The sequence below is a fragment of the Macadamia integrifolia genome, unplaced genomic scaffold (assembly GCF_013358625.1).
Source record: "Macadamia integrifolia cultivar HAES 741 unplaced genomic scaffold, SCU_Mint_v3 scaffold1019, whole genome shotgun sequence".
Classification (NCBI taxonomy): domain Eukaryota; kingdom Viridiplantae; phylum Streptophyta; class Magnoliopsida; order Proteales; family Proteaceae; genus Macadamia; species Macadamia integrifolia.
In genome coordinates, this window is record NW_024868056.1 from 118245 (window position 1) to 132997 (window position 14753).

The following is a 14753-nucleotide window of genomic DNA, read 5'->3' on the forward strand; positions in this document are numbered from 1 at the left end:
AGCAAAAACTAGGGCAAGGTCAGGCCAAAATTAGGGCAAAAAATCAGGGTAAAAAAAAATCAGAGTTGGGTTCAAGGCGAGGTTCAAGGCGGGTTGGGTGGGCCAAAGACATCAACCCTTACCCACCCTTACCCTGACTCAGGGTTGGGCTGGCCCTTAAGGCCAAAATTTTTGGGTCGATACTTGTACGGGATCAGGGTGGACCAAGGGTGGATTTGGGCAATCAGGGCCAAACTTGCACCCCCAGATAAGAGAGTTAACTATAAAGAAATGATAGGTTAAAATCATGTTGTTCATTGGGAATTGAAGAGGAGAGAATGAGCAGACATCGAATGCATACACAGAGTAAATGCAACATAGTTGAGGTCAACAATACATAGATCAAATTTCCACTCCACAGGATGATGAAACTATGATAATAAACCTTTGGAAAGAGGAGAATAACAGAAAGACTTAACAAATATACAATGTAGTATTGGCGTGTGGTACTTCCATCTTCCTTGCAACATTCACTTCATTGCTACCAGTATGTGCCTCTTGGTCCACTGGTTATCTAGTCCGGTAACACCTTAACTGACGAGTTGCATAGAGGACAATCAAGGCATCACATTGGCACTCACTAGATAGGGGCATATCCATGGTTTTAAGTATCGGTGCGTATCGTGCCGTATCGGCCGATACGTATCCGTATCGGTAGGCATCGGCACGATACATACCGATACGTATCTTGAAAATTTTAAAACCCTTATGTATCGATACGTATCCTACGATACGCACCGATACACCACCGATACACACCGATACTCACCGATACGTATCGATACTCTATGAAAAATTCAAAATTGAAGTGAAATGTACGTTTCGGTATGTATCGATACGTATCGGTATGTATCGACCGATACACCCCGATACGTACCAATACGGTCATAAAATGGTCAAAATGGGTAATTTTTTAGAAAAACATAATTTTTTGAGGTGTTTTTGTTCCAAAGTTGCTGCCAACCATTTTTCTCTCTAACTAAAGTGGAAATCAAGGTTGGGAACAAAGATTTTATATTTATGGGACAATTACAAACCTTGAATTCTTAGTACGATACTCTCAATTTACTGTTTATGCATAATACATGTTATATATAACTTTTTTTAACTATTTTTTTATGCAAATGTGTATAAAAAAGTGTTTCCTATACATTTATGTACGTATCTTTAGCGTATCTTAGCGTATCTCCGATACGATACGATACCCTCCGATACGTATCTTAATTTTGGCCGACCGATACGATGACCGATACCGATACTTTAATCCTTGGGCATATCAGATGTATATTTTGTACGAATTGTCCTACCCTTTTCTTATCATGTCACATAACATTAGAAATGAATATCAAAACAGATGAGTGTCAGGGATTCCAATACTATCTGCAACGTCAAGTATTGTTACAGGTGAGAAAAGCATTACATTTTACCAAAAGAAAAGCATTACATTATAGCACTGAAACTTCTTTACAGATCAGCAGACAGATTTCAAATTATCAGCCATATCCCTAGGTATTACCAATCCCCTCCCCCACCCCCCCCCCCCCCCCCCAAAAAAAAGTCTAAGCAATAGCTTGACGCACGTATGGTTGGTTGTCTGGTGATTGTGAACCATCAATATTACCTTCTTCAACCATCACCAATGAATTCTTACAAGGAAGCAAAAAATTTCATCCAGTACATAACATCTTATTGCCCAGATGTTCAGACATGTTTAAGTCTTCCGAGTCTGAAATAATATGAGGTTCAAAAATGGTGTCACAGGGTGGTCTCTGCTTCATGTCTACATCACTTCCTAGCATCAAGCCAGGAGAACTGGTCCCAGATATTCTCCTACTGCGGCGCAATCCTACAACTTCAGTTAAACCATTTCGTTTCTGAGAATTCCGTTTCACACCATTTCCAGGGCCAAGTTTTTTGCTTTCCTTCTCAGATGTGCCTAAGTTGTCACCAATGTCATCATCGTCAACCTCATTCTTGCTATCATAATCGTCATCGCTTTCACTGCTACCATTACCAGTTCCTATGAGCCGAATCTCATCAGTGACACTTCCTTCAGGATCACTGCCAATTTCCTGCTCATGCCTTTTATCCCCAGTGGGATCTCCCCTAATCATAAATCAATTCCACAATAAGTTACAAGACTTTTGTAACAAATAAAAGATGGAAAATACTATTTTTAGAGCAAGGGACACCAAATAAGCCACAATTGAAAGGGGAGGGGAGGAGGGGGGGGGGGGGGGGGGGGGGGGGGGGGGGGGCGTAGATGAAATAACAATGGATGCATCAAGGAAACAGCAATAACTCTGTTCCAATGGTGTTGATTTTTAAAATGCTCGTGGATGAGAACCGTGGCAAGAACTCATTGAGACTCGGAAAATTTGCTGTCCAACAGAATGCTTGAAAGATAAGATTCCAAGTAACCAAGACAATTGGAGACATTCAGAAGGGTTGAAAGATAAGATTCCAAGTAACCGACAAAACATTAAAGAAATTTTTTTTTTATTCAAAACACTTGCTGCCTCGCTTGATAAAGACATTTGAAAGGTCAACAGAGTTTCAAAACAGCGAATACCTTAGGGCCCATTTGTTTTCAGGGGTTTCAGTGGAGGTGAGAATGAAATGGGTGGGAGAGTTGTTAAGACTTTCCCAAAAACACATGGGAAAGAAAAGTGTTTGGTTGGCAGTGGTTGAAAGATCCCAGACAACCTCTGCAACTCAAGTTTTCCTTATCTGCTGACATGTTCTCCACCCCACCCTTTCCTAAGTCCCTCCAAATTGGTAGGACTACACCGTTCAGGGAATCTTGCAACAGCTCTATTTGCTCCTATCCTGCCAAGATTTCTGCTCCAGTAGAACTCCGCCTAATCTCTGGCTATGCTGCCTAGAAAAGCAAAATAGGGAGGAGAGCTCTTCCCAACAACAACATAGGGATTAACAGCTAAGCAAATCGGGCAACAGAAGATGATAGGGCCAATCACCACCACAAGGGAAGGAACATTCTGGTCATTCACCCCATCTGGTTGGAATGAACCTTCCCAGCCAACCAAACAAGGCGTTGGAATGCTACAGTAAGTTTCCTCCTGCTTTACCATTCTGGTCATTCACCCCATCAGCATGTGGAGCCCATCTCCACAACTATCCCACCCCACACTCCCCTCTATCCAAACAGGAGGCCCTAAGAGACCAAGAACATCTCTTCATATCTCAATAGGTTGGAACGAAATTCAGGCAAAGAAGCCAAAGGAATCAAATTTATGTAGAATTTCCGATCATAAGAAAAGTGTTACTTCGATTAAATTACAATTCTGCAATTTAAAGGGTTAATTACTTTTAAAAAGTCAAAAGGGTTCCAGAATAGCGAACTCCTAAAGAGACCAAGAATATCGCTTCATCCAAAAGGTTGGAAGGGAACTCCAGAAAATAAGCCAAAGGAAATGAATTGCTACAGAATTTGCAATTTTAAGCAGAGCTTTTACTTGGATAAAATTACAGTTTTCCATGGTCAAAGGTTAGGCATTTATAGTTTTACTAGCTTTTTCTAAGAAAAATCTCATCTTAGATTTGTGGGGCTTCGCATCTACCGTGCTAGCTTTGAAGTCCAACAGAGGGCAGTAGTAAGATTTCTTTCGGTTTTCTACATAAATGAGGAGCAACCACAACATCTAACAAGAAAGCAGAGTCACTTTATACTCCGAATAAATTTTTTGAAAAAAAATTTAAAATAATATATATATATATATATAATTTCTGCCCAAAAAATGTCACACTGGAAAGGGGAAGGAAAATAGAAAAGCCATTGCGAGTGGCTGCTTGTAAATTGAAAAGCAAAGAGAACAGTAAAATGGAGAGGAGCAACGAAGGGTCTTACTTTATCACCTCTAGAGCCTCGTCAATAGACCTGTCATATTCATCTGTAGATCAACCAAATTTAAGGTTAGCTTCTTCGGAAAAGTAAAAATGAAATTAACAAAACAGGGAAAAGGGGGGGTGGTCAATGCGAGAAACAAAAAATGGAAGCAAAGAAACATAAACAAAAAAAATAAAAATTAAATACTCTATATTTCTGTTCTTTATATTATCCTAATTTACTTCCAATTGAAGATTGACTGCTTCATACAATTATTTCACATCAGTTCATATCAGTAGAAGTTTTCCTAAAAATGGCCTCCAATATCATGCCTGTTAAAACAGTTGACTGATAACAAATACAGCTATATTTTGTTGGTTAACAACACTGGGAATCAAGACTTGATCTTTATCATGGTCTAAAGTATCGGTATGTATCGTAACATATTGGCCGATATGTATCAGTATCAGCTCTTACCAATATGATACTATCGACACGATACATGAAAATTTGAAAATCCTTTTGTATCGATATGTATCCTACGATACAACCGATACGCACTGATACGATACGATACGATACGATACGCACCGATACTCTATAAAAAATTAAAAATCGAGGTGAAATGTACATTTTGGTATGTATTGGTGTGTATCGATATGTATCCTTATGTATTGACCGATATATACCGATACGGTATGATATGTATCGATACAGTGCGCTACAGTCATCTAATGGCCAAGATGGGTCATTTTTTAAGCAAAACAATTTTTGAGGGGTTTTTGTTCCAAAGTAGCTGCCAATCATTTTTCTCTCTAACTAAATCAAGGTTGGGAACAAAGATTTTACATTTATGAGACAAGAACAAACCTTGAATTCTTAATGCGAGACTCTCAATTTAGTGTTTATGCATAATACGTATTATATATAGCTTTTTTTAACTTCTCTTCTTATGCAAAAGTGTTTATGCATAATACATGTTATCCATTTATGTGTGTATCTTAGCATATCTCTGATACGATACGATACCCTCTTATATATATATATATATATCTTAATTTTGGCCAACCGATACGGCAACCGATACTGATACTTTAATCCTTGATCTTTACTTAGTACAGATCATCTCCCCACCCCCCAAAAAAAAGTTTGAGACCCCATGTATAATAAGCAAGTGCACATGCAATACATAAAAATTTAGTGCTCAGACAACCATCTGGCATAAAAAATTTCCTTGTTAGGGCACGTGACATGACAATTGATTACAACAGAGATTTTCCGGTCCTTGAGATATGCAGCACAAAGAGAAATTTTTTATTTACTTTAGTTCAAAAAAAAATCCCATAGACATAGTGAGGTATAGTCCAAACTACAGTGGCACTCAACACTAAAAACAGTCCAGGCTCTCTGGTAACAGCTGCTCAACCAAGATAGGCTCTCAACTTTTGTTCATGGTCCTCGCCACTCTATAAAAAATCCCTCAAGAAAACTTTCTCTTATAAAGCTGATTTGACCCTAAAAACTTTCTTCTATAAATAAGCTGATGTAAGACAAAAGAGGGTAAAAACATTAGTTAACGGACAAGACAAACTGGCCAAATTACAGAACACACAATGACAGCAGCTTCTCCACATTTTACCATCCTGATGACAATATTTATAAATGTCATGAACAGTAGGCAGGATTAGTGTTTTGGCAGTTGTTATGGGAGGGCTAGTGTCATCAAACCTAAAGAAATAGAATTTATGGATAAACACAGTAAATGTAAGTGATTGAAAGATGTAGCCACTTCCATACAATCTCCTCGAAATCTTCTAAAACAAACAATAAACACCAAAATAGAAACTAACTTCTTAATACCGTATAGGACTCAAATCCCTAATAAACAGCGTTTATAGGATTGTCCCATTATAGTAGTAAACCCAAAAATATTAAGTCCATAATCCATGTAAACCATTAGGCACTCAATTAAGCCTAACTTAAACAAAACTTAAGCCATAGGTCAATTGGACCCAATAAACTAACAATAACTCAACCATATTCCAACTAAACGGAGTTGGCTACATGGATCCTTACCATCCAACAACTAAACCCTAACATCTTTTTTTTTTAGAACCACTTTCTAATTTTCCATGATTCTAACTTTATCCTAGAAAAGTCCCTCTTCAAAATTATTTACACTTTTGTCCTAGATTCTATTATACCTTTAAAAAAGAGTACAAACAACAACTCAGCATTATCTCAACTAAATGGGGTCGGCTACATAGATCATTGCCCTCCAACCAGACCTATTTGTGATCATGCTTAATACAAGGCCTAAGCTATGCATGTCTTTCCTTACCGCTTATCTCAGAGTCATCTTAGGTCTGCCCTTGGCTCTTTTAGCTCCTCCAATGTGAATCAAATCACTCCTCCATAGTGGAGTGTCTAAAGGCCCCTATTGTACATGGCTATGTTACCTTAAACAACTTTCTCACAGCTTATCATGTATAAGAGCTACTTCCCAAATCAGCTATAATTTGATCATTTCTTACTTCATCCTTCCTATTTTTACCACACATCTATCTCAACATCCTCATCTTAGCTACATTGAATTTATCTACATGATGTTTCTTAATTGCCCAACACTATGTGCCACAAACATTGCCTATCGATGTTTGTCCTGTAAAGTTTTATTTTTCAAGTTTGTAATGAAACAGTCAGAAACCAGTATCTGCATAGTAAAGAGGGAAAATGATGGAAGAGAGGATGTGTTGGACCACGATAGACTCAACTTGTATTATCATGGTTTGTCCATGTTTACCAAAGCCAACTACTCTTAATAGGAATCCTACTAAGAGTCTATGTCGAATTGCAAGATGAGAAAAACTAAGTAAACTAACAAAGCCAACCTATAGCACGATAGGGACACTCACCCAATCATGAGTAATTGTTACACCTAATGTGCACCACACTCCCCCCTCAAGCTGGAGTGTATAAATCAAAAGGCTCCAGCTGAGAACAACAAGAATAAACACTAAAAGCAGAACTAGTCTTGAACATAGATGTCGGTAAGCACAGAGAACTTCATCCTAGTAGTAATATCAACTCAGCACACCAATAATCAGCAGCAATAATAGACGACAACTTCGTGTTGAATAAAACCAGCCAGCAATGAACAAAATATGTAGAAGAGAACGCCAACTGCAATAAAAAAAAATATCATAGCAGCAACATCATAAGCCCTTCCTAAGGAAGGCAGGTAGAGTAAGTAGTAATTTCTAAGAGTGTCAATTTGGCCCAGCCAACCCGAGTCCGCCTTGAACTCGGGCAGTGCCTGGGCTGAGATTTTCAGCCCATAAGGTGGGATTGGGCTAGGATTTTTAGCCCGTATCTTAATACTCCCCCCTCTATATCACCTTTTTATTTATAGTTGAGCTCAAATACCTAAAAAATTACTTAACAGAATCTCACTCTCATCAATTTTCACCAACTCAACCTCATCCTAGTGTAACTAAAGTTACACACCATATACTTTGTATTCGTTTTACTTATCTTAAGAACGTTTGATTCCAAGGTTGATCTGCATAACTCCAACTTGGCTTTAATCCTTGCTTTTGTCTCATCCACCAAAACAATGGCATCAGAAAAAGCTAAACACTAAAAACCCCCATTTTGAATGTCGTTGATTTAATCATCCATGATAAGAGCAAACAAATATGGGCTTAAAGTTTATCCTTGATGTAACCCAATTGTAATCGAGATTTCACTACCCTAACACCCTAAAGTTCTTACACTATCACCACACCATCATGGATATCTTAATTATATCAACATATTTACTTAAAACACTTCTCTTCTCTAGTACTTACCAGATTTAACTCTCTAGGGACTCTATCATAAGCTTTTTCTAGATAAATAAAGACCATATGGAGATCCTTCTTGTAATCTCTAAATCCTTCCACGAGTCTCCTAAGTGATGGCAAAATAGTAATAAATTAATACCACATAATGCAATCAGGGGTTCCAGTAGCTTCTGTCATGGTCTTGTGGATCTTTCTACCATAAAACCAAATTGGTCTTTCATAGTAGTAGTTTCAATTACTCTCCTATAACTTCATAATATGACATCAGTTTTATGCCTCTATAGTTATTACAACTCTGATTATCACCTTTATTTTTATAAATCGGAACCACAAAGCTTTTCCTCCATTCTTTTAGCATTTTCCTTATGCTCATACTCTTATTAAATAGCTTGGTTAGGCAATATAAACCACATAATCCTAAGCTCTTCCATACTTCTATTGGGACCCCATTTGAATCAAGTGCCTTACCTACTTTCATCATCCTTCAAACTTCTTTTACTTCAAGCACCCTAATATTTTTTTATATATATCTAAGACATATGGTGTCTTGATGAGTTGTAAAAATAATTTTCCATCACTCCTTAATGTCCAAATCACTTGCTAATGCTTTAATGCTTTATCATGATATCATCCTCACTTTTAATGCATCTAATATGGTCAAAATATCTACTCTTCCTTTCCCTCATTTTTGGCTATCTTATAGATAGCTATTTCCCTATCCATTGTGCTCAAATTATTATAGAGATCCTCATATTTCTTCAGCCTTGCTTTCCCATAATATTTTTACCTTCATTTCTAGCAACTTTATAACATTTTAAATCCTCTACATCCTTTAGCCTTAATGCCTACTTCAAAAACATCATCCCACCACCAAGTCTCCCTAGATGAATGACGTTTTCATTTTGATTTTCCTAGGACATAATTAGCATCCTTCTTAATACAAGTAGTCATCACATTCCACATAGTATTAGTGTTTCCATCAAAGTCCCACCTTCCTTCTTTGGTGTCGACTGCCTACCTGACGCATCAACCTCCTTTATCTGGACTAGGGAGCAGTAGCAAAAACACTGGTGGAGTTTAGACCCAATAAACTAAACCAAACCCAAAACAACAGGCCCATCTTCCCTTGTTACTGGAATTCTGCATCATAAGGACTTCCTCCAAAGTGTACTTTTCTATCCTCAAAGAGATTTTGATTATTTTTAAGTCGTTAACACAGTGAAAAATCACTATCCAAATTATTCAAACCTTGTGCCACCTACCATTTATCACTTACTCCTCAATTTGGAATAACCACATGGGCACATAAGTTTGAAGAGTGATCGTAACAGAATATAGGTCGGCCCTAGGTGAGAATAAACATAACAAGAAGCGATGAAATTCAAGTTTATACACTTTTAGGTTATCAAATCATTTTTATAACTCATAACCAGATCATGCAATGCATAAAACAAATAAAATAAGTTGCATCATACCAAATGTGTAATTGACAGGTCTACGAACACGAGAGGTACGAGTATTCATCATTCCAAAAGAATTAAAATGACCACTCTGGAGCAATGCTTTCTCACTTTGTCGTTTCAGTGTCCTTTCTTTCTTCTGTGACGAAGCAGAATAAATAAGTTCCAAAATAAATCCATGCTAATGTCAAAACAATCACACTTCATAACGAATATGATAAGAAAGAAGAAATAAGTTCACAGCCTTTGATGCCGAGAGGAAAATCAAATCCTACTCAGCAAAAAATGCTAACAACAAACCTTTTGGAGCTTTTCCAGAATAGGTAAAATTTCTTTTTCAACTATCTTCCCAACATTAGATTCAACCACAACTTCACTGGAACAGAGTTTATCCTGACAATCCCAGAAAAAAGGTTTAACCAAACACAGGTTAAACCAAAAAAATAGAGGGGATTTTTTTTTTTTTATATGTGGAGGGGGGGGAGGGGGGGAGTAGAAGATACAGAAGAGTTGCCTCACTGATATCTCACGAAATTCATCAAGATTTGTTGCCAGTGTTTCCCATTGAAAACCAGTAGTTGCTGGTGCTAAGTGTCCTTTCTCCTGTGAGCTTTGGTTGTATTCAACATTTTTCACTTCTTTGTATAACCTATAACCAATTACTGAATCTCCATCATACCTAACGAGAATATGGAAGCCTAATTAGTATCGAGATTTTTCATTAAAAGATCTACAAAAAAATCCAAAATATTACCAGTAAGTAGTTCCATTTCCATCTCCATCAATTCTATCTTTACGGAAAGTAGAAAGCTCTCTTCCATCTTTCAGTTCGTCGTTAATATAAGTCAATATATCATCATGCTGTGAATAACAAAATGGTTTTTCACTTTTTACACAGTAGCAATAAACAAAAGATAATATTAATGATATGAAGAATAATACTTAAATAAAAGAAAAGCAATAATCCTCCTACATATAAACAGATTGGATCAGACTCACAGGAAAATACAAAAGGGGGAAAAATGTTAAACTTACAATAAGACGAATTTCACAGAGTGCTTTCAGGATCACCAGACGAACAGTTGGATCAATTTCCTTGTATTTAGATATCTCTTCTCTGCAAAAGCACCAGCAACAGAAACTTTTTGTGTCTCAAGAACTAGAAAACGTAGCACAGAAGTAAAAAGTCACCAGATATGAGAAGTATTGTATACCCATGGGATACAAGGAGTGGAATCCCCCCTTCAGCGACCTACACCAAAATGCTGTTCTAATTAGACAAAAATAGCCCTATTTACAAGAAGAAGGGGGGTGGGGGGCAGAAATCCACACAATGATTTGCTGAAGCAGTGCCTTAGAACACCTACCGTTGACCACCACACTTTAAGTTTCTTACAAAGTTCTGTAACCCAAACATCAGGGTCAGTCAATTTTTTGCTGACAGGTGGTATCCCCTGGAAAATATAGATGTCAAATCAAACAGTATCTATGGGCAGAAGAAACAGGATAACGAACTAACCAAACAACGAAACACAACAAGGAAAGAATAACCAACTAAGAAGTACAAAAATATGGAAACACACATCAATCAACCTTCAAAAGCAAAATGTGGAGCCGAGCGAGAGTGCCGTTGGGCGTAATGAGGGCTGTCTCGATTTCTTCCGCTGAAAACTCCAACTTGCTACCAATGATGGGCTGGAAAACCTGCCAAAGTGATCATCCCAGCATTAAAATACGAACTTCAAAGACAAATCAACATTATAGAAAGCATGTGTTAATTGAATAGATTGGTGTGAGAGGATGGAGAGGAGAAGAAGAAAGCATGATCTTACTTTGAAGAAGTTAAGAACAGAAGCCAATTCCCATCGTTCCCTAAGATGAAGACGAGCAAGCTGTGGTTCCGAAGGATGAAAAACTGAATCCATTGATGATCTTCCAGCCGAAATACCCTCCTCTTCTTCATCGATCACATGAATTGTTGGACTCTCCCTCCCGTGCCTTCTCGCCATTGTTTGAAACCTCAAAAAGTGACAGAAAGTGCAGTTCTTTCCTATGTTGCAGCAAGAATCGTTAACAGTTAACCAGAAGCTTGAGAAGTTGGAGGGAGACGAAACGAGAAAAGGAAAAAATAGCTTCTCCGGAGTTCAGAAAGACGGAGAAAGGACGGAAGTGACAGCTTATATAAATGAAAAATCTCCCGCCTAAAATTGAAACAAGATTTCAACCGGGGTTAACCGCCTAGGGTTGGATTTCAGGATCATCTCTAGCTCTTTTGTGTGTTTTCATTCTCTAATCTCTTTTCCTTCGCTTTTAACCAAACACACTCGTTGAAATGTTGAGTTAAACAGCACAACCAGCAGCCTCTCCAAAGAGTCCAATCGCTCGGCCCAATGGTTGGACCAAGATAGTCATATCATATGTTGGTCAGATGGGCTTATCCTTCAGGGAAAAAAAACGTATGCAATTCAGATCTGGTACAATTCCGTGAAATACCACTTTCAAGGGGTGACACGTGTATTAATACCAATACAATGGTCCAGATCTGATTTAAATGACTCTTCACTGATTTAAGGTTTTATTAGTTGTACCAGATATTGACTATTGTATTGGTATCAATACACTTGTCACCCTCTGAAGGTGGTATTTCACGGAATTGCACCATATCAGAACTGCAGACGATTTTAACCCATCCTTCAGCCGAACAACAATTGGAACTTGGTACTTGGTAGTACCCAAGAATATGCGTCGGCCCAAAACTATGAAGGGTCAATTTAACCATGCCAACTTTCCCTAGTATTAAATAACAGGGACAGGGATTTATACACTAGCAAAGTGTGTGTGTGTGTGTGAGAGGAAAACGAGACAGATAGAGAGATAGTTAATTATGAATTCAAAAAAAAAAAATTTAATAATAATAATGAAAACAAAAGGTTAGTTAATTATGAACAAATCCCAACCACTTAACAATATCAAATAATAAACTTTAGGGCAGGGAAGATATTGTTCATGCAACCCTAGTTTATCGCAATTGCAATATAAAGAATGTGCGCCATTGATTAGATATTAAAATTGTTTCCAAAACCTTTATAGATCAAAAATATTAATACAAATTAATATTTTCAAAACCTCTAATAGATAATTTACAAAACATGTTATCGGATTCGGATTTTGATCAATCATGTATATATAATCTCTCTCCTAATATTTTTCTTGTGAAGGAAATGGATTCTTTGTTAAGTGTCTTTTTCATTCACATTTTGTCGAGTGTTTCTTTGATTAGTGTGACGACCATATGAACAAAATGTCCAATACCATCATTAGTCGTTAACAACTTTACAAACAATCACAATCCATTAATATCATGTAAAATAAATAATATTAAACAATATAATAATTGATTGGATGAACATTTTGATCAACCCCTTTCAAAGTGCTTTCATCTCATCTGGAACAAAATTTGACAGTGTTTATGTTGCTCGCAAATATTCTTTATCAAATGCGTATGTCCAAAGGAAAAATCAATTTCTTTTTTTGTTTTGGTGGAAAGGAAAAATCAATTTCATGACACTTAAGATTGGTCTTTGCAAAGCCTATAATAAGGTCGAATGGTCCTTTTTTGAACATACCTTCCTAAAGTGGGGTTTGATTATAAATGAGTTATCATTGGTAAAGTCACCCTTTAGTGTGGTCTTGGACAAGGTTGTCCCCTCCACATGCATCTTTTCATTACTTGTTAGTAAACCTTGTCTCCTACCAAAAAAAAGTTAGTAAACCTTGTCTAATTACCTACTCCAAGATGAGCTATCCAAGCACCTCCTCTCCAATTCATAAGCTCACAATTATTGTTTAATTTTTTATGTGAGCACGACACTTTTATATTTTCAAAATCTAACGGTTGTGAAATTTTTTTGGAATTCAAACCCATTTTAACTCCTCAAATGCCTCAAACTTCCACAACTATGGTAAATTTTGAAAATAGACAAATGTCACACACACAAAAAACATTGGGCAAGAATTGAAGAAGAGTCGTATCTACTATCAAATCAAAATTTTGCAATTCATACTAACTCATTTGAGCCAAATGTCTCCCACCTCCTTTTTTTTTATTTTTTATGATTGTATAGTTTTATCTTAAGCCCAAGGGCTATTATCAATATGCCTCAAGATTTCTACAAGGTTTCGGGACAAAAGCCCAACACGAATATATCCAGTGTTCCTTTCAACCGAAATGTGGCCCCTGCAATTGGGATCGAGGTTTCCTCCATATCGAGGTTTAATGTGATGCCCATTTATGAAAAATATTTAGGCCTATGCACTTATTTTGATTGATATAAACAATCATTATTTATCAATGTCATTGATCGAGCTCAATCAAAACTAGTTGGGTGAAAGAGAGTCTCTGATCTCTGGTGGGTAAGGAGGCCCTTTCAAAATCAATTGCTATAGGCAATCCTCACTACCCCATTTCCATGTATAATAACCTGAAGAAATTACTTATTAGGGTGGAAAGACAAATCAATATAGGGGTCTTTTGGGTTATTTGGGATTAGATTTGTAGCAATAAATCTTTAAGTGGCCTCGATTTCGATGACCTTAAGAGCTTCAACTTGGCCCTTCTAACTCACTAGTGCTAGGGCTTTATGGGGCTTTATTGCCAATGACGAGGCCCTGTGGGACAAAGTCCCCGAAGGGAAGTACATACCCTCTGTCTCCCCTTAGCATTCTTATTATCGGGCATGAAGAAGTCTCGTGAAAGGTAGATCTTTGTTGTTGAATGGATTATGTTGAAATGTTGGTGATGGCAAATCGACTTCCCATCTGTGTTTTTATGCTTGGGTCCGTCATTTGCTGGGGGCAAGTTACCTAGTATTTACCCTCCCAAACAACTCCACCTATTGGAGGACCCTATCCTTAATCCACAAAGACAATATAACATTCCCCTTATCTAATGCTCCTTCTAGGTTACCCAAACCATCTTTAAACTCCTATCCATATACCCCACCCCCCACCCCCGGCTTGATAGTTGGTTAGGGACATACAATGGTTTATTCATAGTTAAACATGCCTATTATGTTGCTCTAAATATTAGTAAGCAAGTGGTGCTAATCATACAGGTTCGACATCCACTTATGGTTTTTGGAAGCCCTCGTGGAACTTGAAAATATTACCTAAAATAAGAATGTTTTTATGGTTAAATGCCACTGTTGTTAACCAACGGTTCCAAATCCCACTCAATGGATAAAAATAGGTTAGGTATGAAATGCTTGTCTAATTCTTTACTTCATCCAAGGACCTCCTGCTCATTATGTGGCTTATGATTTTCAGTTTTCAAATCTCTTGTCAGAATTTATGGTCACTTTTACTGTGATGGCTTAGAATTCAAGAGTCTGGGAAAGGAAGGAAATGAGCTATCATCTCAACGATTCATTGCGGCCAAATGCAAGACCAATTGGAGTATTTCAAAAACAATTTTGGAGGCTAAAGATGTTTGGGATGCCCTACTTTTTGGCTCAAAGTCTCACACATTACAATCGTCTTGATTTGCCAACCTTTGTTTAGGTT

General features: G+C 37.3%; 1 protein-coding gene across 2 annotated transcripts; it reads right to left on the bottom strand.

Moving 5' to 3' along the window:
• Positions 1–1326: 1326 nt before the first annotated feature.
• LOC122062394 (DDT domain-containing protein DDR4) lies at positions 1327–11488 on the bottom strand. Of its 2 annotated transcripts, none has more exons than XM_042626008.1 (11): positions 11024–11488; positions 10785–10895; positions 10559–10645; positions 10406–10443; positions 10227–10308; positions 9946–10052; positions 9711–9870; positions 9492–9584; positions 9207–9327; positions 3908–3950; positions 1327–2145 (listed from the first exon to the last, which is right to left on the bottom strand). In XM_042626008.1, the coding sequence occupies exons 1-11, from the start codon at positions 11198–11200 to the stop codon at positions 1707–1709; spliced, it is 1458 nt and encodes a 485-aa protein (XP_042481942.1). In that variant the 5' UTR covers positions 11201–11488; the 3' UTR covers positions 1327–1706. The 2 variants fall into 2 exon arrangements, with proteins under 2 accessions (XP_042481942.1, XP_042481941.1); XM_042626007.1 differs by having other exon boundaries at positions 9207–9330.
• Between the last annotated feature and the right edge of the window lie 3265 nt (positions 11489–14753).